General features: G+C 39.4%; 1 protein-coding gene across 1 annotated transcript; it reads right to left on the reverse strand.

Moving 5' to 3' along the window:
• Positions 1 to 722: 722 nt before the first annotated feature.
• Positions 723 to 24,947, reverse strand: pdlim4 (PDZ and LIM domain 4). Its single transcript, XM_027010999.2, has 7 exons — positions 24,701 to 24,947; positions 19,493 to 19,644; positions 12,264 to 12,348; positions 6,961 to 7,163; positions 5,868 to 6,025; positions 2,205 to 2,358; positions 723 to 1,006 (listed from the first exon to the last, which is right to left on the reverse strand). Exons 1-7 carry the CDS (start codon positions 24,791 to 24,793, stop codon positions 802 to 804), a joined length of 1,050 nt encoding a protein of 349 aa, XP_026866800.1. The 5' UTR covers positions 24,794 to 24,947; the 3' UTR covers positions 723 to 801.
• Between the last annotated feature and the right edge of the window lie 1,750 nt (positions 24,948 to 26,697).

Genomic DNA, 26,697 nt, shown 5'->3' on the forward strand with positions numbered 1-26,697 from the left:
TTTTACTTGTGTGTGTGTGTGTGTGTGTGTGTGTGTGTGTGTGTGTGTGTATATATATATACATATATATATATATATATATATATGTATATATATATATATATATATATATATATATATATATATATATATATATATATATATATATGTTTGTTTGTTTTTCCCCCTATGGCCTCCTTCGTATCTGTTCCTTGCAAGTTCAGAAAAAAATGAACAAAAAACACTGCAAAAACCTTTCTTTCCACTTCCACACACAGAGCTAAAAGTATTAGTATAATTATCTGACAATGTTATGGTATTCTTTGCATTCTAGGTCTGAAACTAAATGTCCCTGTTTAAGCAAACCTTTGTGCAGCATGGAGGAAAGAATCTTACACACAAAAAAAGCGTGCTGCTGACGTACAAAATAAAAGGTCTTGGATGACTATACTCAAAGTGAAGATGATGGCAACAAGCACACATGACACAATGTGACAAAAGTAGCTGTGACATTATTGAAATAAGCCTTTGAGAGAGTGCTGGTAAGAGACATTCCTTTTTTGGCCTCACTCTGTCTTGACAGGACTGAATCACTTCCAAGTGCTAGAGTGAAGTGAATGGCACAGATGTGTGTGTGTTTGTGTGTGTGTGTGTGTGTGTGTGTGTGTGTGTGTTTATGCCACAGTTCCCAATCCCCAGTCCTGGGGCCCTGCACATTCGCATTCATCCTGCTCTAGCACAGCTGGGCCAGCTGATTTGATGCAGTTGTGTTAAAGTAGATCCCCAGGACTGGAATTGGCAACCACTGGTTTACAGGAGTGATCACAACAGCTCCACTTTGGAGTTAGGGTAGACAGCCACCACGTCGTAGCCCTCGGGGGGCTGCACCCGGGCTTTGGCATGGGTCTCACAGTACAGGTTGTCCTCAATAAAGAAGTAGCCCCTCTGCTTGAGGTTGAGGCCGCAGTCATCACACATGAAGCACTCTGGATGGTAAAGTTTGTCTCTGGCCTTGACGATGGTACCCCTAAGAAATGATATACAAATATAAATGGTACACAGGCTCATGGGATGCTGGTCATGTGGTTCTTTTACTTCCTGACATGTGTATGAGGAGCACTAAGCCAGCAGTATCTTAATTTGTTAATGCATTGCATAGGATACACTAAGCTTTTTCAACTTCCTCTTATCAGGTATAGCTCATATGATTTTCATGGTCACTCATGCATCAAACACAAAATAATTGACAGTTGTAAGTGCACAATTTTTCACTCTGATTTTGTGGTGTGTTTTGCAATAAGCTATGCGATTCAGCATTTACCTTTTTTTGCAAACTACAATACTATTTAGTGCCTACAAAAAAAAACAGCCAGTCTGTAATGCTTAGGATCCTCCAATGTTAATGGTCTGCTGGTAACTGATGCATGACATAAAATAAATGCATTGTTTGGTCTTATGCAGTGACTGATCTTCTGTGCCACTGCTGCATGTGAAAGCTTACATGTCACAGACCACACACATTCGCAACAGAATCTGAGCAACCTTGTCATGATTCACCATGGATCCCCTTTAATTCACCATACTGCAGTGTCGGCCAAGGGCTTTCTCCTACCCACTGATACTAACATAATCCACCTCTGGCTATTATCCATGTGGCCTTCTACAATGGTCACATTGTGCTGCACTTTCCTGGTTGTTTCTTATGAAATGACATCACTGTTTGCTCATTGTGAGTGGGATTTACCTATAACCCAAAGTGCTTTATTCCCATGGGCAAGCATGAACAGGAGAATTATAATTACACATGATATGTGGATTTCTTTTCTCTACTGCAGAATAAGAAGGTGTGGTGGACGTGTCCCTGCTTGTTTGTGGTTAAACAAACTGTTTTTTCATAATTTGTGAACCATGACTTGCTATCTCAGGCACTACTGTGTTGTGGAGTTGTAGGATGCCAATAAGTTAAAAGAACATGAGTCATGCAGACATGAAATCGGTGTGTTGCAGGAAATTTTTTCAGTAAAGGTCTAGGAGAATCCCATTCTAACTGTCAGTGTTTTGATTGAGTTGACTTAGGATTGGAGCAAAGTTAACCCTCCTAAGCCCTTTGGTGACATGAGTTTAGAAGTCACAGTAAAGATAACATTGTTTGAATTTGCAGACTAATAGTGTACTGAATCTGGGAGATCTTACAGAGAAGCACTTGCTCAGAGAGCAATACTTACACAATGCCATTCCCACAGCGTGTACATTGGGGCAGCTGTTGTAAACCAGCGAGTGGGCTAATGGGGCTATGTACAGGGCTGCTCAGCTTAGACACCGGGGACCTGACTGGCGATCTTACGCCCCTCAACCCAGGTCGGTCTGTTGGAGAAATGCCTGAAATTGGAAGCAGAGGTGAGACAAGGACAAAGTCCATAATGGTAATTAAACTCTCTGAACTGACAAACAACATTAGAATTTCTACTTTCAGTCATAACATTTCACACAATTGACCACACAACGCCTCACATTCAGAGATTACTCAATACTCCGACATACCATGACAAAGATGCACAATTAGCAACAACAGACCTTATATCAAAAGAATGGAAACTGCTTTTCTAAGGTAGATTCCTTGGAATCAGGGGATCTTGCCTCTGATCATCCTCAACAAGGGATATTCACAGAAGATAGGTGGTAAAGCTGGCATTTAAACTCCTCTGAACCACATTTACCCGGTGTCATCTAATATAATTTTATTTTAAATATTAAACCATTTCACAAAGTACAAAAAGTGTTATCAGTTGACAAATTCAACAACTTAAAATTCCCTTAAGGTCCATTCATAGGGAATAGGTTGGAATATGCTTCGTTTGGTAAGAAGTTAAGTTAAATTAAGTTAAATTAATTTATATAAATTAATTAAGTTAAATTAATTAATTAAGTTCTACAAAAGTAAATGACTTGTGTCCAACCTAGCAAGCATGCACACCATGGGAAACAGCATTGCCAAGAAGATTTTCTGGCAAAGTCTTTGGGTCCTGAGCAAAGCTAAAACTCAGTCTCCAGAGACTGGTTCAAAATAAGGAGCAGCCTCAGCAGCTGACCCTCCAAAGGAGCTCAGCAAATTTAATGCCTCTTGCACATCACTCCCTGGGTAGTCACCATTCACCAGCAAGGAGTGGCCTGAAATCACAGGTGCCTGTGAGTTGGCAGAGCCTGTGGAACAAAGCCAGCCCTAGACGGAGGACTGCCAACAGACTCCTTCCATCATCAACTCCATATTTTGGGCCAGACTATAGTGCCAAGCCTTGGAAGGGAAGGAGCCCCGGCAATTACAGAAATAACACTGCTGCTGGCAGAGAAAATTTTGCATTGAGGTGAAACAATTACAGATAGGAATTACGATGGCTTGTGCTCATGTGACAGTTGAAGCACCAGGTTTGGGTTCTCTAACTCTGAGCAGCTCAGAACAACTCCTCGGGGCAGACTGCCTGCACCTGTTGCCAGGTACACATAATTAAACACTTAAACACTTGATCCCAGTCCCGTTAAAGCAGTTTTGTACTTAAGTTAGGACCTTTTGGCATGACTTGAAAACCACTGTTGCATTTATGTTGGGAAATTTTCCTGTCTGCCAGGTCTCTTGACTTTGTTTTGCTTTAAGTAATTTCTTGTTGAGAAGAATTTACTTTTTTTTTTTTTTTTTCTTGCATACCAGGAAGAGAGGCTGAGCACTGGCAAACACAATTATGGTACAGGTGTGACAGAGTCCCAATTTCTTACTCACTCAAGTTCAAAGACAGAAAATCTTCAGGAATTCCTGTTCACTGAATGGAGCTTTTTTAGCAAACAACCATTATTTTTGTCTCACATTTTTTCTTAAACACCCCCTAAGCTCATCATACAAACGTGTTCTTGAGGTTCAACTTCAGTTTCTTAAGTTTTATTTATTTCTCATAACTTCAGAATGGAAAGCTGTCTGTTGCTATCCAGTAAGGAACTCCAAATATGATAGATTGAAGTCTTTAGACTGTAGGGCCGAAGATTGTATTCCGAGTATCCTCTGTTTTGGCCCCCTGTGTCAGTTCTCATAGGGTGCTTCCAAATACAGTCTAATACATCACTTTTATTGGAGAGAAAGACAACACAAACTAAAGGGAAACTGGGGTCTCAGACACGGTGCTGCTGCTAGAGAGACGTGTGCTATGTTTTTCACTTGGAAAGACATATGGTAAATATATTAATTATAGTTTTGGACACATAAGAGAAAAGCTTTGATAGCAATCCTTCGTTCAATAACACCAAAGGAAATATGACTTTTTGACATCAAATTCCAATGAGAGGGAGCAGTCTAATCATTCAGTACACTGCAGGCATTTGGCAAAGCAAGCCAATTCTTTTTAATGAAAGAGTCAGAGAAGGGTAGATATAAAAATCTTTTTTATTCAAGTAATTACGCTCCCTTCTTCCTTAATCTCTTTTAACAGCTGTGAGCTATTAATAGGAGATTAGCAGTGTTACAGTCATGAAACAATGTTGAGTATTGTCTACACGGAAGCAAATAAAGTCATTCACACTGACAGCTAACATCACCATATCCAATGCTTTGCACAAACTAGAATTATACATTTAAGTGTGGGTGACATTTCCATCTTTTTTAAATAAAAGAATATTAAATCACATGTGATACTAACTGCTTCTCAAGACACCTTTAAGAAAGTTATGCAGCACACACTAAATATCCCAGATGTTACAACCTCCCTGGCCTTGGTTCGTGATTTTAGATCCTACACTATCCTTTGACTGCCACATTAAATACAGTAAGACTGCTTTATTTCATCTTAAGAAATTGTACCTCTCTCTTTCACACTCAATAAAGAAGTAAGATTATTATCCATGCATTTATTATCGTTACACTGGATTATTACAGGGCTGTCCTCTATGTGCTCCCTGTACAGAGTTTAAGAAATTTGGCATATGTACACAACTCAGCTGTGAGGGTTCCTTCCTGCACCAGACCACCAGACCATGGGAACATATTACTCCCATATTCAGACATCTACACTGCTTACCCATTCAGTTCCATATATAATATAAAGTACTTCTATATTGTAGTGTCTGTTGACGGCCAGAGGAGGATAACACCTCCCCCCACCTGAGTCTTGGTACCTCTCAAGGTTTCTTCCTCATGCTCTGGGGTTTTTTCCTTGCCACTGTTCACTGTTCACCCTTAGCTTGTTCACTGAGGGCTTGGACTCAGACACGTGTAAAGCTGCTTTGTGACAACGGCTGTTGTATAAAGCGCTATATAAATACATTTGACTTTGACTTTGGCTTTACTACTTCTGGTGTTTAAGCTCTTGTATGATTGAGCACCTTCTTCCCTTCCTGCCTCTTCCTCTTTCACTCACTCACTCACTCACCTTCCCATGCCCATTTACTCTGTAACTTGCTTTAGGCTCCACAGGAGACCTGGCTTTTAGCCTAGCAGGTCCTAAACTCTTGAGAAGTTCACACAATCCCTGCTCATCTATGTGCTTGTACTTGTCTCCTACCTTTCATAAAGCAGCTGGAAACCTTTTTCTTTCATCTTAGATTCTCAATTATGTAATTACTGTATTTTTAATTAAATTTATTGTACTGCATTATGTTGTTGTTGTTTCTCATATTATCATTTTTGCACCTTTACTGTATGTATAGTGACCTTAGGTATCTTGAAAGGCACTTATGAATAAAAATGTTATTATTATTATTATTATTATTATTATTACACTCTTTCACTGAGCCTTTAACAGGCTACTGTACCAGAAAAGGAACTATGGTTTTTATTCCCAGGAACAATTCAACTTACATTACAAATCAAAGGTGATCAAAGGTGAAGGGGCAGAGTAAGGAGGGCTCACCTCCATTTTGGGCCTCCAGCATACCCTGTAGGTACTTGAAAGAGCCGGACTGCTTGGGTGCCGACATGGGCTCCTCATGCTCCTGTAGCATCTTGTACACATCAGACTCTACGTCAAAACCATTTCCACTGCCTGGAGAATGTAGTGGTGGTTCCGGACTTGGAAAGAAAAGATGCCAGTCAGGTGTCTGACGTGTTGCAGAAGGAAGGTTTCAGCAAATCCTAGCAAATCTCCCAGCATACTCCAGCAGGAGCAAAGCAATGTATATCCATGACATCACAAAGTAGAGGCACTCCAAATACTTTAGCCCAAGTTGTCTACATTACATAGAATCGACTACATTACATAGAATTATATTGCCCTTGTAAACAAAAACTATGCATCACTCTGCTCGTTTTTACTCTGTGCTCTTTCAAAAGCATTTGTATTAGGAACCATTTGTACATAACAAAGGACCAGTTTTCAGGACTGAACTCCTGGAATTATTGGGATTTTTTAAATGTCAGTTCTTCTCTCAAGACCACTTTTACCCACACAGTTTGTGAATCTTTGGGAACCACAACTGCTTAAACACTAGCATATGTTCAACAACAAATGTGAACAATTATGTTAATATAATAGTATGATTGCTTTTTCATACAAATTGTATAAACAAACAATTAAAACACAAAACCATGGGCAGACTTTGCATTCTTCCATTATCCGACTAGAAAAAAACACTGAAGCTTGCTTCCCTAGTTCAAGACTTTTTTCCAGTGTGTTGTGAAAAGCCACACTCTCTGGTAGATGTCACATAACAGGAACTGCAAGGGTTGTCTATCAACTGAAGAAACTAATCTAAGTGAGGCACCAAGACATGACAATGGCCAGCAAAAACACAAGGCACATGGCAGTCCTTTCACTGGAGTCCAATGAGTAGCCTCTAACTGCATTGGTACACCTTACCAATCACTTCTGTGTGTGTGTGTGTGTGTGTGTGTGTGTGTGTGTGTGTGTGTGTGTGTGTGTGTGTGTGTGTGTGTGTGTGTGTGTGTGTGCACGTTTCTTTGTGTGTAGAGGACTATTCAACACAAAGGAGATATCACTGGCTTACCTGTGTGGAGAGCTGAGGCTGAGACCAGCCATTTGTTTGGGTAAGGCAGTGTTACCATTGTTATGTGCATACAGGCCGGCTGGGTTGTTGTACTGTGGCAGAGGTCTTGAGTTGCCATTGTTAAGAGGCACATGAGGAACGTGGCTTTTGGGGGATGGGCTTTTGGAAGTAGTGCTGTATCCACTGCTGATTGGACGGAAGTTCTGCAAGGAAAAACACTAGGTCATTAGCCATATAAAACCCTCTGTTTAATGAATTTGATTTTAATGTACAATATTTAGAAATAACCTATCAGCTACTTCAGTGTTGGAAACACTATCTAAAATGTTTTTTAACTTGGCTATTAGAAAATATGTATATGTGATAAACAATAAACAATACACTGCATATTGCATAACCCTAACCTTACCACATAGATAATAAACCCAGACTTTCAGGCAGATAGAAATGTGGCTTGTGCATCATAAACAGCTCACTCAGAGTTGTAATAACCTTAGAGGGGTATGTAAATATTTGCCGTTCACACACATTCCCTCCATATATGCAGCTGACAACTACCATTAAACATAGACAGTTATGATTCAAAAAATCAAAAATCTCAGGCTTTGGTGACAAATTGTAGCCTTTTTTGATTAACTCACCATTCATATGATAAGGTCTCTTTGTGCTTTTTACTTGGCAAGGACAGAGGTTGCTGGTATTTTGTTGCAAGCACATAATTCACTCTTATGTAAACAGCTCAAGTAGCACAGTATGGAGCTTGATTTGAGGAAGAGGAGAAAGTGCTTTCACATTCAGCCTTCTTTACACTGCACGACTAAAGGAATCAGCTGATCAAAGCAAAAGTGCACAACTGTTTTGTCATGTCAAAAGATATGTACCTCTTTGCCATTGGAGAGTGACCATGCAAACGACATGTTAGAAATCCTCCCTCCTCTGCTCACTCTATTTCTCTCTATCACTTCATTTCCACGTTAGGAAGAAACTGCCAACCATTCTTTAACTCCTCCTCCCTGTTTTCTTCATGAGATAATCATTCTTTGTAAGTGTGCCAGTGGAAGATCCCCAGTCCCTTTGTATAAACCTACAGTGTTCCTAGGGCAACAATACAGTTAATGCCTCCTTTTATGACATGTCTAAACTCTATAAACAGGGTAACAGAATGAACTAGAGACTACAGCATCATCACTCTAGAGAGTCTAGAGATTTCTGGGATTGTGACACTATGGAGGGAGCTGCTAAATTAATTAACTCATCTTAAAAAGACAACAGGGAGAAAAATGGAGAGAGAGTGAGAGAAAGAAAGAGAGAGAGAGAGAGAGAGAGAGAGAGAGAGAGAGAGAGAGTCATGCTGAAGTATAGTGCAGAGACCTAATTTAAAAAAATTAATAATTATTATTATTATCTGCCAAAGACATATCGGTTTGATGTTTTTAGAAGCCTACTGGCTAAGAGGTATTTCATCAAAAAAAAAAAAAGAAAGGGATAAAAACAGAGAGGAAGCAACCGGAGAACAAAAGAGAACATTGCTGTTGTTAGTGGACATGCAGAGCACTAGGGAAAGCAATAAACCAATACGGCCAGAGGCAGAACAAGACAATATCCCTCTAGCTGATCAGACACCTGGACCCAGACTGGTTTCAAGTCATGAATTTAGGACTGACTAAATATGTTGACAGCACAACATAACATTTTAGTGGTGAAGTTATTTTATGAAAATTTCTAATAGGTCCTGACACCTTGGACAAGACTAAACCTGAGAACAGATATGCTGGGACCAGGTTTAATGAAACTACATGAGCAAAAGAATAACAAAGGATCCCAGCATCACTCCAAAGCATTGCACTGCAAAATAAGCATGATGGACTATTCAGAGCAGTACATACAGTCTGTGTATAATGCACAGAACTTTAAACATAAAAATATCTTGATCATTTCCACTAAAAAGAGCCACTACCAGTCTAAATATGTCTATGGTTTGCCTGTCTGTAATGAATACTACAGGAATCGATGCTGTGAAGATGGCAGATTTACTGGTCAGCACATCTGGTGCATAGCTTATAAAAATGCCATTCAGAACCCATCATTTTTGGCTGACTTTGAAGTTGCCTTTAAATATACAGTATGCTTGCAATTCATTTAATAACAAACTTCGGTTATGCCCTGAGACTCATTACATTTATTTGGTACATGTAGATCCTAAATAAGTTTATAGCAGCATTGGCTGAAGTTTACTCCTACAACAATTTGCTGGTTTCATTTCATGCTCTATCACTTCAGGAAATATGTAACTTGACAGCCTTATGGGCGATACAGAGTTCACACAAAAGTGTGGTTTCTTCAGGGAGAGCAGAGTCCTTCTAAAATGTTTGGACTGGTTCAGAAGTCAAGCTGCATTTCAGTATACATTAATATCTTAGTGTGCTATTTTGCAGAAAAAATGGCTCAAGCTAGTATCCCCCCTTCACCCAAGGAGCATGGGCAAATATTTATGAGGAGAGCTTGTGTATGCTCATGAATCCCAGCCATTGTCAGATTTCACTGATCTGTTTTACAGTGGTAGAAAAGCAAGGCTCTTGGTCCTGGGTGAGTCTGTGTTGAGCCAGAGCACTTAGACAGTGGATGGCTGTTCTTAATGCTGGTCCTGCAGCACAAGGGCAGCTGGGGCCACAGGAGTCTTCTGAATAAATCAGCTCCAGCAAAGCATACATTTATTAATTAAGGCTGCAGGGAAGCTGCCTCCAGATTTATAGCTGTTTATACTGTGCTTCACGGTGTGCTAGGGATGGACTCGGGATTTGCAGTAGTGGGGGCAGGAGGTAATTGAAATCACATGGTCAATGCTGACAGACAAAAAGAACTTACCCTCTCACACTCCATTTTACACACCCCCTTCCCACTGACTCCAAATGTCTGCTGCTAATATACCGGACTGGGGCATTTGGCTTTTTGCGTAGTGAATTGCAAAAAAATCAAAAATTATCACAATAGAAACAGGATTACTTTCTGCTGATTCCCAATACAAGAGTGGCCAGCTAGGCCGGGTTGATCCAATGTGTACAGCATCAAAGCTTCCTAGCCCCCTCGACACAATGATAGCATGCTGTATTCTTACCTCCAAACCAAAGCAAATATTTACACATGTCTGTGGATTAGCAGCTAGTAGCTAATTACTATTCTTGAGGTTGGTTATTAGAATCACAATAAACAAACACCAATGCGATGCACTTTATGAAAGAATGACAAAACAGGACTCTCCAAACCACAAAGGACCACTTTACTAAAGCCTATCAAAAATGAAATGAGAGAATCATTACTGGACTCTATATTATTGAAATGACCAAATACCATTTCTTACTGTTCAGTCAAACAGCAAGTTAGGTTCCAAACAAAGAAATGCACTTGAGTAAGATGGTGTAGATTCCTTATTAAAAATATAACACAGCAGCATAGTAGGTATTATCAAATATGCGTGTCAATATGTGTGCCATTAAGCAAGATCCATATGTTACAGACTTTCAGCATGGGGGGCTTAATCTATTTATAAAGGTTCAAACTCATATTATCCCTGTAAGGTAACAAGAATTCCAAGTAATAAAAAAATACAGTTCTCAGTTATGCATTGACCTAAACTGTCCAGGGTCATAAATGGTTTCTGAAAAAAAATTGGCTTTCAGCAAGCTTTGCTATGTCTGCTTCCAGTGGGACAAAAATGACGTGTGTTTGAATGCTATTCTTTCAGAATCTCAGTATTCATAGTTTCCAGTTGTTATAGTGAAAACCACAATGATCTTAAAAACCAACACAAGGCATACATCTGTTACAGAAATCACTGAAACACAGTTTATAGGGCTTACAACACATGGCCACTGAGTCTTAACCTATTTGGTTTCATGTATCTGTCATGTTCAAATGGAAATTTCAAAATTAGTTGTGAGCATCTGCCTCATTTCCCAACAAAATGGCTGCCAGACACATGGATCACTAATCATGTCATCGTTGGATACTGGAATGCTGTTTAAAAAATAAAAAAAAACCTCCAGGATCATGTTCAGCATTTCAGAGCTCATGAATTTAAATAGACAAATTATCGCTTCTTTCAATCATTTATTGTCAATATTATGAACTATTACATAAAATCTTCAGAGAAGATGTTACAGTATTATCAGAATAGACCCCATTTGTTCTCGTGTGTTTATCATTGAAGTGTCTAGTTTTCTCATGAGAACATTTAAAAAAGTAGTGTCATCAAAACCCTGGCTTATGCAATATCTAAAGAGCTTAAAAGTGAGGAGAACCGGATAAGCCCTTTTAAGTGTCTCTTGTGGGTTAATGCATAGACAAAGTTCAGCATGTTCAGCACTTCTCAGGTTACATGGTCATGGAGGTACTGCTAGAAGGCATGTCTCTACAGTTTTTCATGTGCTGATGGTTCCCCTTGCTCCAGTTTGGTATTTCCTCACATTAATCAGGACAACAGCCAGGACTTTGCTAAAACAATACAATGTTCTCTAAGTGGGAATCCACATTGAACACCTCTGTGGGTGTTTGGGGGTTTAATAGAATTACCTGTCTAATTATCACCTCATGTTGAGAAAAAAAACATACACATTTTTAAAAATCAGAAATCACTACCACCATCTCTCTAAGGTTTCTTATTGTAATAGGTATTCTCAGCAGTGAGCATGCAGATGGTGAGGTATTGGCTTTATGCTTGAAAAGTGGTTTGGTCCTACCAATTAGCTCTTCCATACCAATTAAAAACGCAAGGGTTTTATGAAAATGCAGCTTGTATTGTGAAACATATGACCCCTCAACAACATAAGGTTTCATTTGGGTTATATGTTTCAGCAGATGTTACATTTTTTATATGTTGACTCCATTTAGTTTTCTGGCCACTACAAATAACAGTAGATAACCACGATGGCAGCATTCTATAAAAGGTCCTGAAAGCATATCTGCTTAAAAACATTAATGTAGGATTTTTCCATTCTTAGTCACAGATTTTCACACCCTGTAGTTTCACACAACTCCTTCCTCATATCCATGACTACGTAAGTCCACTCTTGGATCACCAGCAAAGGGGATCTGACCTTTCTGTGCCCAAGCTGAGCCCAACTACCACAGGAGTTTTGCATACATCAAATTGTAATCAATAACTGGTGTGGTCTGCACTCACAAAACAGTGATTAGTGCCATATTTTATGTCAATCATAGGTGATAAAACACTTCATTAAATGTGGCATATTCACTGATGAGGTGTAATTATATGGGATTTGTGTGCAGTCAAGTACTATTCATACCTGTGACTCAGACTCCACCACTCCTGTACATGGGGTTGTCCTGTAGTCTTCTATTACAGTTGGAGACAAGCTCTTCTTTTCAGACCTAAAAAGTAAAAGTGTAGTTGGAATTCAGCTGAGGTGAACCATTTGTCTATCCAGTCTAGCAGAAACTGATCTAGCTCCTATTTCATATATCTGGTAAAGCTATTTGCTGGAGATTTTAAATGAAGTTATTACCAAAATAGTTATTCCAGAATATCATGAGTCAATCACTTGACACTTCCAACCTCAACAAAATTCTCAAACAATTGTTCATATTAGCCTGAGCATGATGAATTCAAGCTTAACTAAATAACTTTTTTTTCAACATTACATCAAATCACAGTGCATCAAAATGTGTTGGTCATCACGTTGCCTATAGTTGGAACCACGTGTCGGCAATCTCACAGGCTGATGCAAATAATTAGTTCATCAATCAGTTCATCAAGTTTTCTGAAATTTGCTTAATGGCACTTGTGCAGTGGAACTATTCCCCAGAAATCAAACAATGAAACAATGTGTGGAGAAAACAAGATATGTATGACCCATTCTCACATAATTACACCAAATGGAACATCGGTTACAAAGGAAACATAATCTTAGATTTGTAAGATAACAAATGTATTAATTGTTCTAAGGTATAGAAACTTGAAAATTTTGAATTAAGGCACATTGGATATCTATATTTTACAGGGTAATAATGGAAACACCGGCACCGGCGAAACATGGCTACATGCGAAACATCAGAATGTGGTAATGTGCTAGTTCAGCCCACTTGTTAACTTGTCATTGCACAGCAAGGACAACTTTTATTTCCAAGAGTTACAACCTTTCTTGGGTGGTTTAAAACTTTTAGAGTACTTGACACTTCCTGGCAATAAACAGAAGATGTTACATTCATTAAGCCCTGAAGTGTCTGAATTCATTTCTAAACTAAAATGAAAACAAAAATACATGACATCAGTTGATGCTGAATGTCATGTAAGATGAGGGTAGGCACTTGTGAGGGAAGGCCATGAAAGATGTTGTGTTCATCTACTAGACTTATGACCAAACACTGAAAGGTCAGACGTTTCCTCCATTCACCATTCTCTGGGCCACCGTCCAGCCCCTACAAAGGTCAGTGGCATGACATCAGCCTTTGGCCAAGTGGACAACCACTAGAACAGTAGCATCTGTGGAGAACAAAGCAGACTCTCCTTCTCCATCTGCCACCACTCACTCGTTAGCACCTACATGAGAACAGGCAAAGAAGCGAAGTAACAAAGAAGCCACTGTGATCCCAGTGGTGGTGGAAACTTTACCAGCAGTGGATGAAATCACTGCCTTCTGTGTTGGTGTTGCTGCAGCTGGATGAGGCAATGGCTCAGAAATAAGTGCTAAGGTGTGGGTTTTGAATGTGGCTCTGTGCCTATGTGCTTATGATTGGCAAGTGGAGATTACCTTTTCATAGAATGGTGGCTCAAGCCACTAGGCAGGAACTTAAGAGTGTTGGACTATATAATGTGATTTATGAGGGATTTGTCCCATGGTGGACCAACAGTGAAATGAGATGCATATCTATTTTAAACATGACCAGCCACAAAGAGCAAAAATAAAATGGCTAAACGCTGGGCCATGCTCTACCATACTAGTCTACAGTCCCAATGTCACATAAATAGGATGCAATAGGACACATGAGTTCTCAGACAATATCAAGTTCTGTCTTGATAAACCAGAGGAAAACTGATAGAGTGGGCAGATATGTTCTCATATTCACCAAGTGACAGCCTACAATGGAGCATACTGTTTTTGCTTTTTCCATTTTGGCCTATCATCCATCTATTAAGTCACTGTGAGTGGGGAGGGTTATTGCAGGACAATGGAAGGCAACACACTTCTATGTCACTATCGGTCTTAATCTTAGCCAAGGATCTGGCAACCCATGAGCCCACACACAGTGAATGAATGAGTGGGAAGAGATATGTTCATGTGACAATATTCACCTCTCTTTCTGTCTCTCACTTTAAAGAAAGGCCTACCATTATACACTATTTCTCTGGTGAGTTCCCCTACTATTTCCTGGTTAGTTTACTTTGAAATTGCAGATGTGTTCTTTTTTTGTACAGACAGGAATAAGTTTGTTAATTAATGATGCTATAAGAATATGCTATGAAGAATATGCTATGAGAATATATATGCTCTACTAGAGGCCTGGGAGCCTGAGAGTCCTATGTAGTATCACAGCTGTTCTCAGGACTGCACTCTTCTGGACCGAGATCTCAGATATTGTTCCTGGTATCTGTTGGAGCCATTCTCCCAGTTTGGGGGTAACAGCCCCTAGTGCTCCAATTACCACGGGAACCACAGTTGCCTTCATCCCCCACATCTTTTCTATCTCTTCCTTTAGCTCTTGGTATTTCTCAAGCTTCTGGTGTTCCTTTTTCCTGATGTTGCTATTACTCAGGATTGCCACATATATCACTACGGACCTATTTTGCTGCTTGTCCACAACTACTGTGTCCAGTTGGTTAGCCATTGCCATCTTGTTTGTCTGTATTTGGAAGTCCAACAGGATCTTAGCATGGTCATTTTCCACCACCTTTGTGGGTGTATCCTACTTAGACCTTGGAACTTCCAGCCCATATTCAGAATAGATTTTTCTGTATACTATGCTAGCCACTTGATTATGGCATTCAATGTACGCCTTACCTGCTAGCATCTTGCATCCCACTGTTATGTGCTGGATTGTCTCAAGGGCATCTTTGCACAGCCTGCATCTGGGGTCCTGCCTGGTGTGGTCAATCCCATCCTTTACTGATCTCATGTTTAGCACTTGTTCCTGTGCTGCCATGATCAGTGCCTCTGAGATGTCTTTCAATCCAGCCTTTTCCAGCCATTGGATGGATTTCTCCATATCAGCCACTTCCACCATCTGCTGGTGGTACATACTGTGCAGTTTTTCCTCCCATGAAGGTCTCTGTTCTTCCTCACTTCCATGCTCCTCGGGTTTCTGCTGTCTGAGGTACTCACTAAGCACTTTATCACCTGTGGCCTTTATCTTGATGTATTCCAGGATCTTGGTTGTATCATCCTGGATAATGGCTTTGACATTCATTAGTCCACAGTCCCCCTCCTTCCACTTAGTGTACAGTCTCATAGTGCTGGATTTGTGCTGAAACCCTCCAGGTAGACAGCAATAAGGACCTTGCCAAAATGACCACACTGGACTTCACTCTTCTGGACAGATCTCAGATGTTCTTGGGATCTGCTGGAGCCATTCTCCCAGTTTTGGGGTCACAGCCCCTGTATACCTGTTTACCTGATTACCACAGGGACCACTATTGGCTTCACCTTCCACATCATTTTCAGATCTTCTCTCAGCCCTTCGTATTTCTCGAGCTTTTTGTGTTCCTTGTGCCTGATGTTGCCATCACTAGAAAATTATAATTTGAGGGATAGTGCTCCAGTAGTCACCAGTAGGAAGGGATGATTCCAGTGTGGATAATTAACAAAACTAATTTAATATATTAATATTACGGTGAAATCAGGTCTCCGAATTAAGCTAAAAAGTTGCCTTTTCTGTGTCTGCATAAATAACCTATATGCAGTGTAATGCAAATAAATGTATTATGCAGCGTAGAACTTACAGATCTTCAAAGGGTAGTGCCACATACTACAATTTGCTCAACTGTGCCTACAGAATTGCTCACTTTAAAATGTCAGTTGTGACCTAACTTAAAAAGTAAGTGACAAGAAGCAATTTGTTTTGAGTTCAGCCAGCAGCTATTGGAGGAGCACTAATGGGCTCTCATTTGCAGAATGAGGAGTTCAGCTAACAAGTCATCTGTCAGCACATGGTCAAGATCAATGGTGTCCAATCATCTGTAACCTTCTCATTGACTGCATAGTTCTTTTGATGTGTCCTGCACCACCATCACAGAACAGCTTCAGAGAGGTCTCCCATGCCTTTCTTTTCCCTCTGTCTTGCTATCTGTTTCCCTCCCTCTGTCTCCATGCAGTCTTTCACTGTGTTAAAATCCACACTTTTAATTCCTCATGCATGAGTCACTGCCACTTACTTTTCTCTTTTTCTCGTGCTCCTGGACTCTCACACTTCCAGATCTTATGATTCAGTTGGCCTGGGCTGGCCAGCCCAGTACGGCTCCTTCAGACAGTGCCAGCCACTCGTGGAAACAAATCGCCATCTGTCTATTTGCCACGGCTCGCTTCTTTCACGAGAAACCAAGACGATGAGGAGAGGGAGGAGTGGTTAGGGTCGGGAGGGTGTGGGGTGGGGGGTTGTTTCCAACAGCTGCTCCATATCTTTGCTAAAGAGCTCCAGAGGATGAGAACATGCTGGCAAGCGATGCATTTAGGCATGCATGCTGTTGGGTGAGCCATCTCTGTTTACCCTGTTTACCTCTGTTTATGACTTGCAAAGGTGAGCTCGGAACAGTCTCCAAGTACGTTAATCAGCACTCTGTGAGAGAGATATGGTTTTTGTGTTGCCCCTACGTTGCTGCACTGAGAGGCGATATCTCAGCCATTCTGTAAATGGAGCAGCCAAGCTTAAAGAATGACCTCATCCCTGTAAAAAAGACAAACCCAATGCTAGTTCACGCTCTCCTCCCATGGCTGTGTGACAATGTGTATTAATAACACATTCCTTGATTCTGAGGCAGGGTGATTTCCGACTCATCCTACCCATCTAACTACTTTCTTGTTAATTCTGGATTAAATTTGTGTAGAAATGTTCTTATTTTCCCTAATCACTTTGACTAGTTAGTCACAAAATTGTGATATTGGAGGCGGAAAATTGCTTGTGAATAGCAGTTATGAATAAAAGTTAAGTTACACTTCACATTTCTAAGACAAAACACAATTTATGCAAGACAGCACAAATGCAATCACAATTCACAGTAGGGCGGGAACGGCATCACTTAAAATGTTTTGGAAGATTCCGCATGAGTTAAAGTAAATTCCAGTAAATTATTATCTCATTATTATTTTTCTTCTTCTTCTTCTTCTTCTTCTTCTTCTTCTTCTTCTTCTTCTTCTTCTTCTTCTTCTTCTTCTTCTTATTATTATTATTATTATTATTATTATTATTATTAAAAAGCATACCACACAATGCAGAAGTGCCTTATGAACAAAATAGGATTCAGTGGAATCACAACTCAGAAAGTGCGTCAGCAGTCAATATAGTTTTGGTTAGCAAAAAAAGTGTGCACTCATATATTCATCCAGAGGCAGCTACAGAAAATTCCAGACCTTTGACAGTTCCCGTGCTTTGTAGGCAATCTGTTGTAAACCATACTGGTGTCCTGCTTAGCATTCTGCTTTCTTTCATCTTTTTCAAAAAATAAAGTTTAGCAAGCTGCTTTGTAACAACACATATTTATGTTTCACAGTTTATGTCAGGACTACCAGGGACTACTAATATTAATAGTTACTTTAAACAGAAAAATTGTTGGTACTCATCAAGCAAAATTGTTTGCTCTATCTGCAGCAGAACAACCCACTTTTAATGACATTCTCCAGAACTTGTCATAAATCTTGTTGTCAGTTTTATCTTTAGCACAATTTATGCCTACAAGCAACAAGCAACCTAATAAATTAATTACCAAATAAAAAGGCTCTTTAAATCCCTCTTTAAAGCAGGAAATTTAATACTAGTAGGGATCTTGGACTGTGTAATTGAACTTCCAGCCATGCACGTAGAAGAGTAAAATCTGGTGTGCTGAAGCCATTCCAATGTTCTAAACAATCCAACCCCTACTGACCTCCCTTGGCTCTTAAACGCAGCCGGCTCAGACTGGAACGTGAAGGTCTTTATCTCTGTAGCTCACCGCTCGGCCCAGAAGCGTGGCCAAAGAGAAATAACTCATCAGCCAACGCGAAAGGTCGCATACCAAGAGATATGGGGGACCTTGTTTTTGCTTTTCCAGTGGTGTCATGTGATGTTCTTCTCTAAATGGTATCACACTGACCATTAAAAAAGAGATATAACATCAGCTGGGCTTGAAGGCAAACAATAAGGTACTGCATATTTCTGAATCAATACCTTTGCTCATGGTCTAAATTCCATGTGATGTGGAGTGCACCCGCAACTGCAGCTGCAGTATTAATGGCTCAGGACTGATTAAAGGGAGAGACTTAGGTTTATGTGGCCAGATAGAACCAAAAGGAAACCTCCTTATGGGTTGTGGCTACTGAGGGAAACAGTACTTCCAAGTTCTTCCAGCTCAGGGCTTAGTAAAGCCTAATCTTGTGTGCGCTTAAATAAATATAATACTCCTACGTGAATGTACTACTTAGCGTCCAAGTGTGATATATGAGATTTTCCGAGAGGTCAAGGTTTTTCTTGTATGCAGAGGGTAGCTTTCTGAGTAAACACACCAAATATGGTAAGGTACGACATGAACATGTGATGCTTCCTGGTAAATCTTGCTTATGTCATGGATTAGGATAGGTTTGAGGAAAAAAAGAGTGTGTCAACTTCAATTCCACTGCAATTCCACATAACAACTTACCAGGAATAATTTTCAAGTTCCAGGGACATTGTTGAATTTACTCCTCTTTGAAGTGAAAAAAAGGTTATTACTCTGCTGTTTTTGTTTAGAAACAGGATGCCACAATGGATGTCTGGTTGTCTTTGTCTTATGACTTTTGTCTTATATGTAGACAAGGCTGCATTTCAAGCTTCTAACCTCTAAGTAGAACTGCCTCTTGGCAGTAATTATTTCCACTGGACCCAGAGGTTTTAACAACTCCTTACACAGCTGCTTTCGTCCCCAGGACCATGAGTCATATGCAGTATTCCCAAAAACCTTTATTATAGATCATTTCTACACTATGCACTGTATTTCTGAATACAAAGAGGAGCTCTGATTAATGCTGTGAACACTGAAAACATCAGTTGTAGTAATATTGGAGAAATTTCAAATAGTCAGAAGGGAAAGTCCATGAAAGCCTCCAGTACGAAGCACTGATTCACAAAAAAAAAAAAAAAGAAACGGTGAAAGACCCCAGTATCCATTCATGACAACCTGAATGATAATTGGTGGTGCCCGGACTTTCCATTTTTGTGCCACTCTCAAAGCTGAATATCATGTCCAAATTCCGAGAGGATTTGTGTGCTCTGTTAGCTGTCACTTCTCATGAAGGGTAAAAGGGTATATCTGCATAAGAGAGACTAGATGGAGAGAGATGCTTTGAGTCAGTACCTGCTGATATCTAAGATGAGCTCCTCTGTGCAGGCCTTAATCCTGTTTTGGGCCTCCATGTGTGTCATGGTCTCGGTACGGTCCCCATTGATGGCCAAGATGGTGTCTCCAGGGCACAGGTCCACCAGAGCTGCTTTACTCCCAGGTGTTATCTAACAAAAGCCAAACAAAATGAGAAGTTAAAAGAGGGAGTGCCACACCCAAGCCAAATACCGCTGTGCCTGGAACCTGAAGCATGGTTATGAGTGAATCCACGGGATTTACTCAGACCTGAGGCAAAGCAAGTAGGAGATAAATGATTAACATCAAAGCACTGATTAATAACACTTTGAAAAGGTCTTTTAATTGGAAGCCATTCTAGCAAAGTGATAACTTTTGCCAAATGTGGCAGTTGCAATGTCAAGCCAGAGAAATTTGTCCTCTTGCAAAAGGTATTGTGTTGCAATTGGTACAGTGTTGACTGCCATTTGATTTGTCATACAGAAAGCAGGTTTTTGTTCACATTTACAACTCATTTATAGGAATAATAGTTACTTTGTAGTGATGAAAACAGGAACATAGTGATGTTTGTGTTGTTACAAATAATGTTTTTTACTGTCTTTAATTGGTTCAAATTCTGAAGATTTTAGTGGCTATTATTTATATAGAATTTGTTAACAGATCAAAGTTTAACAGGTTGAAACACAGATACCACTATTTTGAAATAATATTGAATTTATTTGAGAATAGAGGTGTTTTGATTAAGGCATATTTATATTACAGGTTTTGTAAATAACTGCACCAATGAATGTAGCACTGTTTTCAACTGGTTCCACAATAGCCCTTGGAGGACAGCCACCTCTGCGGAGGTGTCTCATTGATATGACCCTCTGTTCCCTACATATGACAAATTTCCCTACAAATTTTTCATTATTAACTTCTCCATACCATTGCAAACAGCAAACTTAAGTACATTATCAGGTTGTTCAGAGGCCCAGTGAGACAGTCTCCCTTAGATGAGTCAATTTATGCATTGCCTTCTTCCTTAAATTTAGCTGGATAGTGAATATTTTTGTTGGAAACTAATCCAGTGCAACTGGTTGTTAAAACAACATTTTGAAGTGGCATGATATAAATACTTTTTGGATGACACCATAATCGTGGGTAAGTTGTGAATAAATCATAACTTTAAACCCACAAGTGAAGAATGGTGTTTATGGAGAAAATACTGTTACCACCTAGGGATAAAAATGTTTAAGGTTACTTTTCATATCCACTTTTTTAGGTTTTCTATTCAGCTGAAAAAAGCCCCTAAAGATTCAGATATATAGACAGACATAGTCTGCCTATGAGGAAGGCACTTCATATGACTTTCACTACAATCTCCAAAAACAGTGAATTTCACACATTCACATTCATTCATAAACACTTAATTAACTAAACTCTTGTGGGAGTAAATAAGGTTATTGTTCAATGTCTGTAATTTTCTATAATTAAAAAGCTTTTCTACCAAACATACATTTACTATTAGTCATATTTATGGAACATAAGTGACATATGAACTCCATTTAAAGTTCACTAAATTAAATACTTTCATAAATGTAGTGGGAGACATTTATTTACATTTATTTAAGTATATGATGTCAGTGTAGTCGGAGACAATTGCATTATCTTACTTTAGAAACTTTAGAGTGAAACATAAAACATCACAGTTTTGAATACCACAAGAAATTACATATAAACCTAGATAAAGTGCAAATTTCCAGAGAATAACATCAACATTTATTATGCAGTCTTGCAATGCAAAGAAACATGACCAAGCTACCCAGACAAAAACTGCACAGTATGCAAACTGACAGCCTCTTAAGCACAAGATATCATACCATAATATGTTAGGCACTCTTATGTAAGGTCTGTTTTACTTAAATGCATGCTAAATTTAGTCTAACAGGTCCCATTAGTCATTTTTTCATTAGTGATCCTAGAGGTGTTTTGACACTGTTTGAAGTTAATGGCATTATTCAAAGCGAAGACAAAACCTTTATTCAAATTAAGTTGAAGAAAATTTATATTGGTCCTCTGTATGAAAGACTGAAACCATAGCAAAGACATTGACATGGAGTATTGCAGTGGAAGGGGGGGTGTGCAGGGAGTTCAACAAGTTGCTATGAAACTAAACCCTACATGGTTTTTCATTGCTGCAGTTCTTGCAAAAATCTGCATGATATCACAAAGTGTGCAGCTGGCAAGGGAACAGATTGGCTCCACCTTTAATGAGAATTCATACCTCCTCATCTTAAATGTGCCATGCCTTTGAATGCTGATTCACTTGGGCCCAGTATGAATAACTCTGTTTATTTCTCTCAGCCCTGTCTTTTCACAGGAAGATGTAACAAGCTTCATCGGCAGCCTTGCAGTTTGACCTGCTCCCAAACATCAATCCAGTGAAGGCCATCGTGATGTTTGGACAGAGTTTCCAAATGCTGCTAGAGGAAGCCTGTGTTTTCTTCAATCTGTCCAGCAGAAAATAAAGAAACTGCTTTGCAAAGAGACCCCCACTAAATCTCATTTTGCAGTGTCACATGGCTCTTTGGAATGTGGCTGTGTGACAAGCGCAAGGCTTATGGGTCCAAGGACAATGCAGGCAAAGTGCTAGTGTTAGCACATGCCATTACAGAGTAAGTAGAGGAAGACTTCGGATGTAATAAATTTCCCCTGCGACATCACCAAGGGAAGTGAAGTGGACTGAAGACAGGAGGGGGAGAATTAGGTTTCGGGAAGATAAGGGTTGTTAAACTGGTCTAGCCAGCAATTTCGGTTAACATGGGAATGAAAAATGGCTCCAAAATGATTTCACAACTTTCCCAGGTCAATGTGGTGTGTGTGTCCTGTTCTTTTGCTGGTTGAAGTTTTGATTTGTGAGTAGCTATAAAATATTTTTTGCATACAATGTGGCATTCTGAGGTTCCTGGCAGTGGGTGGCAAAGTTTGTCATTTGGCGATAGCTGCATCACCTCTATCATCTTCTGTGATTTAACAAGGTTACCCCTTCTCAGTCCCTTAAGCTGACTGGCAAAGTATTTTAAACCTTTATCTATAAATTCAAAAAATGCATATAGTAGTAATGTTTTCTTTGTGATTTGACACAAAGCTCAATAAAAAATGTAAATGATGTCTCTGCCTAGTCAGTTGACTTATGTATCAAACATGTTCAGAAAGTGAATTATTTTTGTTCTTTAGTTACTGCATCTATTTATCTTCTGGTGAACTATTATTGAAAAGGAAAACAAAATAAGAAATGTATGTGACTATTTGAATAAGTGTAACTTTAAGTTAATGTATAAGCTCTTTACAGTGTACAGCATACAGAACTGACAAAAAAATATTATTTACACAACATAGCACAAAAGGGGTTAAATAAAAGTGTTTAGTTGTCTGCTTCAATGGAGCTGTTACTACATTTATTTTCAGGGGGCATATGAGAGTCTCCACATGAGACATGCTTAATAATGTAGGTCCAAGACACAAAATACAAGTCCAAGATAAGAACAGTGATGGCAACAAAATGTAATGACCTTATCTTTCAGAGTCTTGAGTGTTTAGCCTCCTTAACCCTACGATAAAGCATGGCTGATGGAAACCTTTAGTAAATACACATGGGGCTGCTCTCACAATTATTCAGCTAGGTGGCTCCTGTTGATATATCTAAGATTCATGAACCATAGATCCAAAGTAATACAATATTGTTATTTTAGCAAGATCAAATACATATACAAATTATATACAAAAAAAGAGCTTTGATAGTGTTTGCAATTGGAAACATTTGGGGACTTTGATAACTAGTGTGTTTACTCACTTGCCCTATTAAAAGATGGAAATATCCATCACAGTGCCAGATGTATTTCATCATCTTGGAAAAATTAAGCAAAAAGTTGAGAACATTTGATTTCTTCGTCATTCATTGCTCAGCAGAGTTCTAGGCTGTCAGATGTAGCAGAGGTAACAGTGGACTGAACAACTCCAGTGAGGAAACAATTTGTATAGGCTGTCCCTTTCACTTTGCTAATATATAGTCCTGCATCCCCAAATTGTCACATCCAGTAGCCATGCATTGGCAAGCTAGAAGACAAGCATGATATGCAGGACTTTGTGTACATGACAAAGTAGCCAGTATGACAGGTAGAGAGCAGCATGCTGCCCACGCCCCACACACTCACTCACTCATCCAATGGAAGCACTGCCTCAGCTCTCAGGGTGAACAGACTCACCTGTGCACTGCAGAAACATTAGTTCAACTACATGAGCTATCTGATGGCCAGCAATGCAGCTCTTATTAACCCCCAACTATATTCAATAACAGCAAACCGGTGATGCATCACAAAAGCGGTGTGTGATTACACTCTGAAGGGGAATGCAGTCATCAGTTCTAAAAAGGAGTATGTCTTGTTGATCGGTCGAAATCATTCACTTAAGATACACCCTATACTGTAGGTGTGGGGAATTCAAGCAGCATCTGACACAACACCTGGAACCTTCCGGCAGCTTCACAGACCAACATAAAATACCAAAGTCAACCTCAGTGACTGTTCCAGTCTAGTCTGCTGTTTCTCTGGGTATAGGCCTATTAAAAGAGGGAATATCCAAATTTAAGATTTGATTTTCCTTAAATAGTTGATAATAGGTTATATCTTGCAGTTGATAGCTCAAAACAAAGCCCACTGCACTCCTCCAAAACGAAAACTGGACAGCACGGCAGATCGCATTCTTACTGAGCCTAGGATTATTTTGCCAACCACAACTGCATGGAAAATGATAGACTTTGCGGATTTCCTGTTTCACGTAATATTTCATACCCATTTAATTCATTCCGAAACCCTTTCAACTGCTCTTCTTCGTCAACTCTTTGTAATAAACTTTAAGTAGTTGGGGGGGGGGGGGGGGGGGGCGACTACGTGATGGCCCACTGAAACGCAAACTCATTAATTTTTCGAACTTTTACGTAGAGCAGTTTATTAACGTTATTTGTTATTACATAACTGTAACTATGTTTTCATATTGTAGTGTACGAAGAATGATGCATTTGGGTTTATACTGGGTTTTAGCTAACGTTCATATAATCTATAAGTAACGGACGCAAGGTCGCTTTTCCTGTTCTTAGATCTCACTCTATCGCGTAACGCATGAAACTGGACATTAAGAATTTATTGATTAAATTATAATGATTCTTACCCTCGAAATCGTCAACGGTGTACTAAAGTCCCGTCCTCCGACAAGTCGAAAACCCCAAGGCGAGGGTCCGTTCAAAGTTACAGTCCGTCGCATAATTGTCAAAAAGTATCCGATAGAAATAGTGTGTGCTCTGTGAATATAATGACGACTGCTATAAGATGGAGCTAATAACTTGAAAGAAACGTTTCTCCTTTGGTTCAGGGTTTAAATATTAAAAGCAACCCTGTCTTTTGAGGAGGAGTTGAACTTTGCGGCCGCCTCACATGCGCCTGGGAGGGTGCGGGCGATACTATGGTAACCATACACAGCCTAGATAGATTCACGCACGCGCGCGCACACACACACAATAAAAAACTATACTATTTTTTAGGAACGTTTCGTGATATGTTCCAAGGCGGCAATGAAAACTTAGACATGTTGAAAGTTCACAGTTATATTCTCTAGCACTTTTAGTCATGGACCTTTAAAGGTTAAAGGTGAAAATGAAAGATGGTTAATATGTAGTAACTATTGTGCGGAGTAAGCTTCTCAACCACAGACGTCTCAAACTTACTTTTTAATATTCCCAAATGTCCCTGCCTTTTTTCATTTCCTTTATGCTTCAGCCATTTGCTTTAAAAAAAAAAAAAAAAAAAAAAAAAAAAAAAAAACATTACTTCCTTAAACAGTTCAAACATGTCACAAAAACAAACATTAATCACTTTTTTGCCAGCGCTCGTGAATTATTTTTGGCAACAATGTGAAATTTGATTGACCCCAGTGCTGAATGGCTTCATGGGGCAATCCACTGATGCACTGTCACTAAAGCTCATAATTGCTAACATGAAAGTGTGGCACATGGAGGCAAACAATACTGGTATTGTGGAATACCATTACTAAACTTAAAAGACATTTATAAAAATTTTACTGTTTAATTTATGTGGTTAGTATCATGCTGAGTCGCATATTGGTGGCAGATGTGATAGGACACCCCAGGGTCAAGCCATATCTCACAGACCTCAGTGAATATAAAACATAATGTGTGCCTCACAGACGGAAGAGAAATCTCTTAGTCTCTTAAGCTAAATAAGAAAAACTTCTAACTTCTTAGTTCCATGTAATGGTTCTACAATTTACCAAACTGCCAAAACCAGCACACACCTATGGAAAATGTTTCCCAGTTAGACTTATAGCATTCAGGGTTTTACTGCATGGATCATAGAAGAGTTTATACATAAAATGCTACTGCTGCTGTAATGGCACAGAGTTCTGTGTATTTAGATTTTAAGAAGACCGAAAAACTAGTGTCAGCTGGATGGTCAGAAGCAAGTCCAGGGATGCTAGATTTCAGGCTGTAGTGTGTAGCTTGTGGCCTTTGGAAAGCTTCCTTCAGCAGTTTTGAAGTAGGCCATTGTGGATGCAGTTACATCACAGCTGACACAGGTTTCTTCTGCTCAAAATATCGGTGGGTCTATTTTACTAATTTATTTATTTGTTTATTTATTTATTGTTACTTCAGCAGCAACATTAAGCCTCAATTATTCTAAGAAAAAGTTAAAACAGTATCATCATGATATTTTTCCCTTGACAGCTGTAATCCAGGTTTAGACTGAAAATTAAAAAAGTCCAAAAAGGCCCTTATTTCATTCCTATGCTGGCAGCAGGATCTGGCACTGAGTAGAATAACACACCCAGTGAGGATTGCTGATCTCAGCCTTCTCACTTTGTTCTTGGAAAAAAAAACACCTGACTCACCACATCACCATCACTGATTTTTAATGTGTTCCCCAAAACACACTAAGCACCAGCTGGTAAACTCTGTAGTCATTATTAGAGTTTAAGGGTCACAGTGGGTGAGAACTGCCACTTGATAGTCTCCTGTAACCTTTTGGTCAGGCTTCAAAAACCATAAGGGATTAAAAAACAGAGAGTGAAGTCATCACTTCTGCAATAGAAGAAAATTTAAAAATTTGGCTAGTCAAATTCAGATATGACAGTTAAGTAAGAATCATTTCCAT

This window comes from Electrophorus electricus, chromosome 6 (assembly GCF_013358815.1).
Source record: "Electrophorus electricus isolate fEleEle1 chromosome 6, fEleEle1.pri, whole genome shotgun sequence".
In the NCBI taxonomy this organism is placed as follows: Eukaryota; Metazoa; Chordata; class Actinopteri; order Gymnotiformes; family Gymnotidae; genus Electrophorus; species Electrophorus electricus.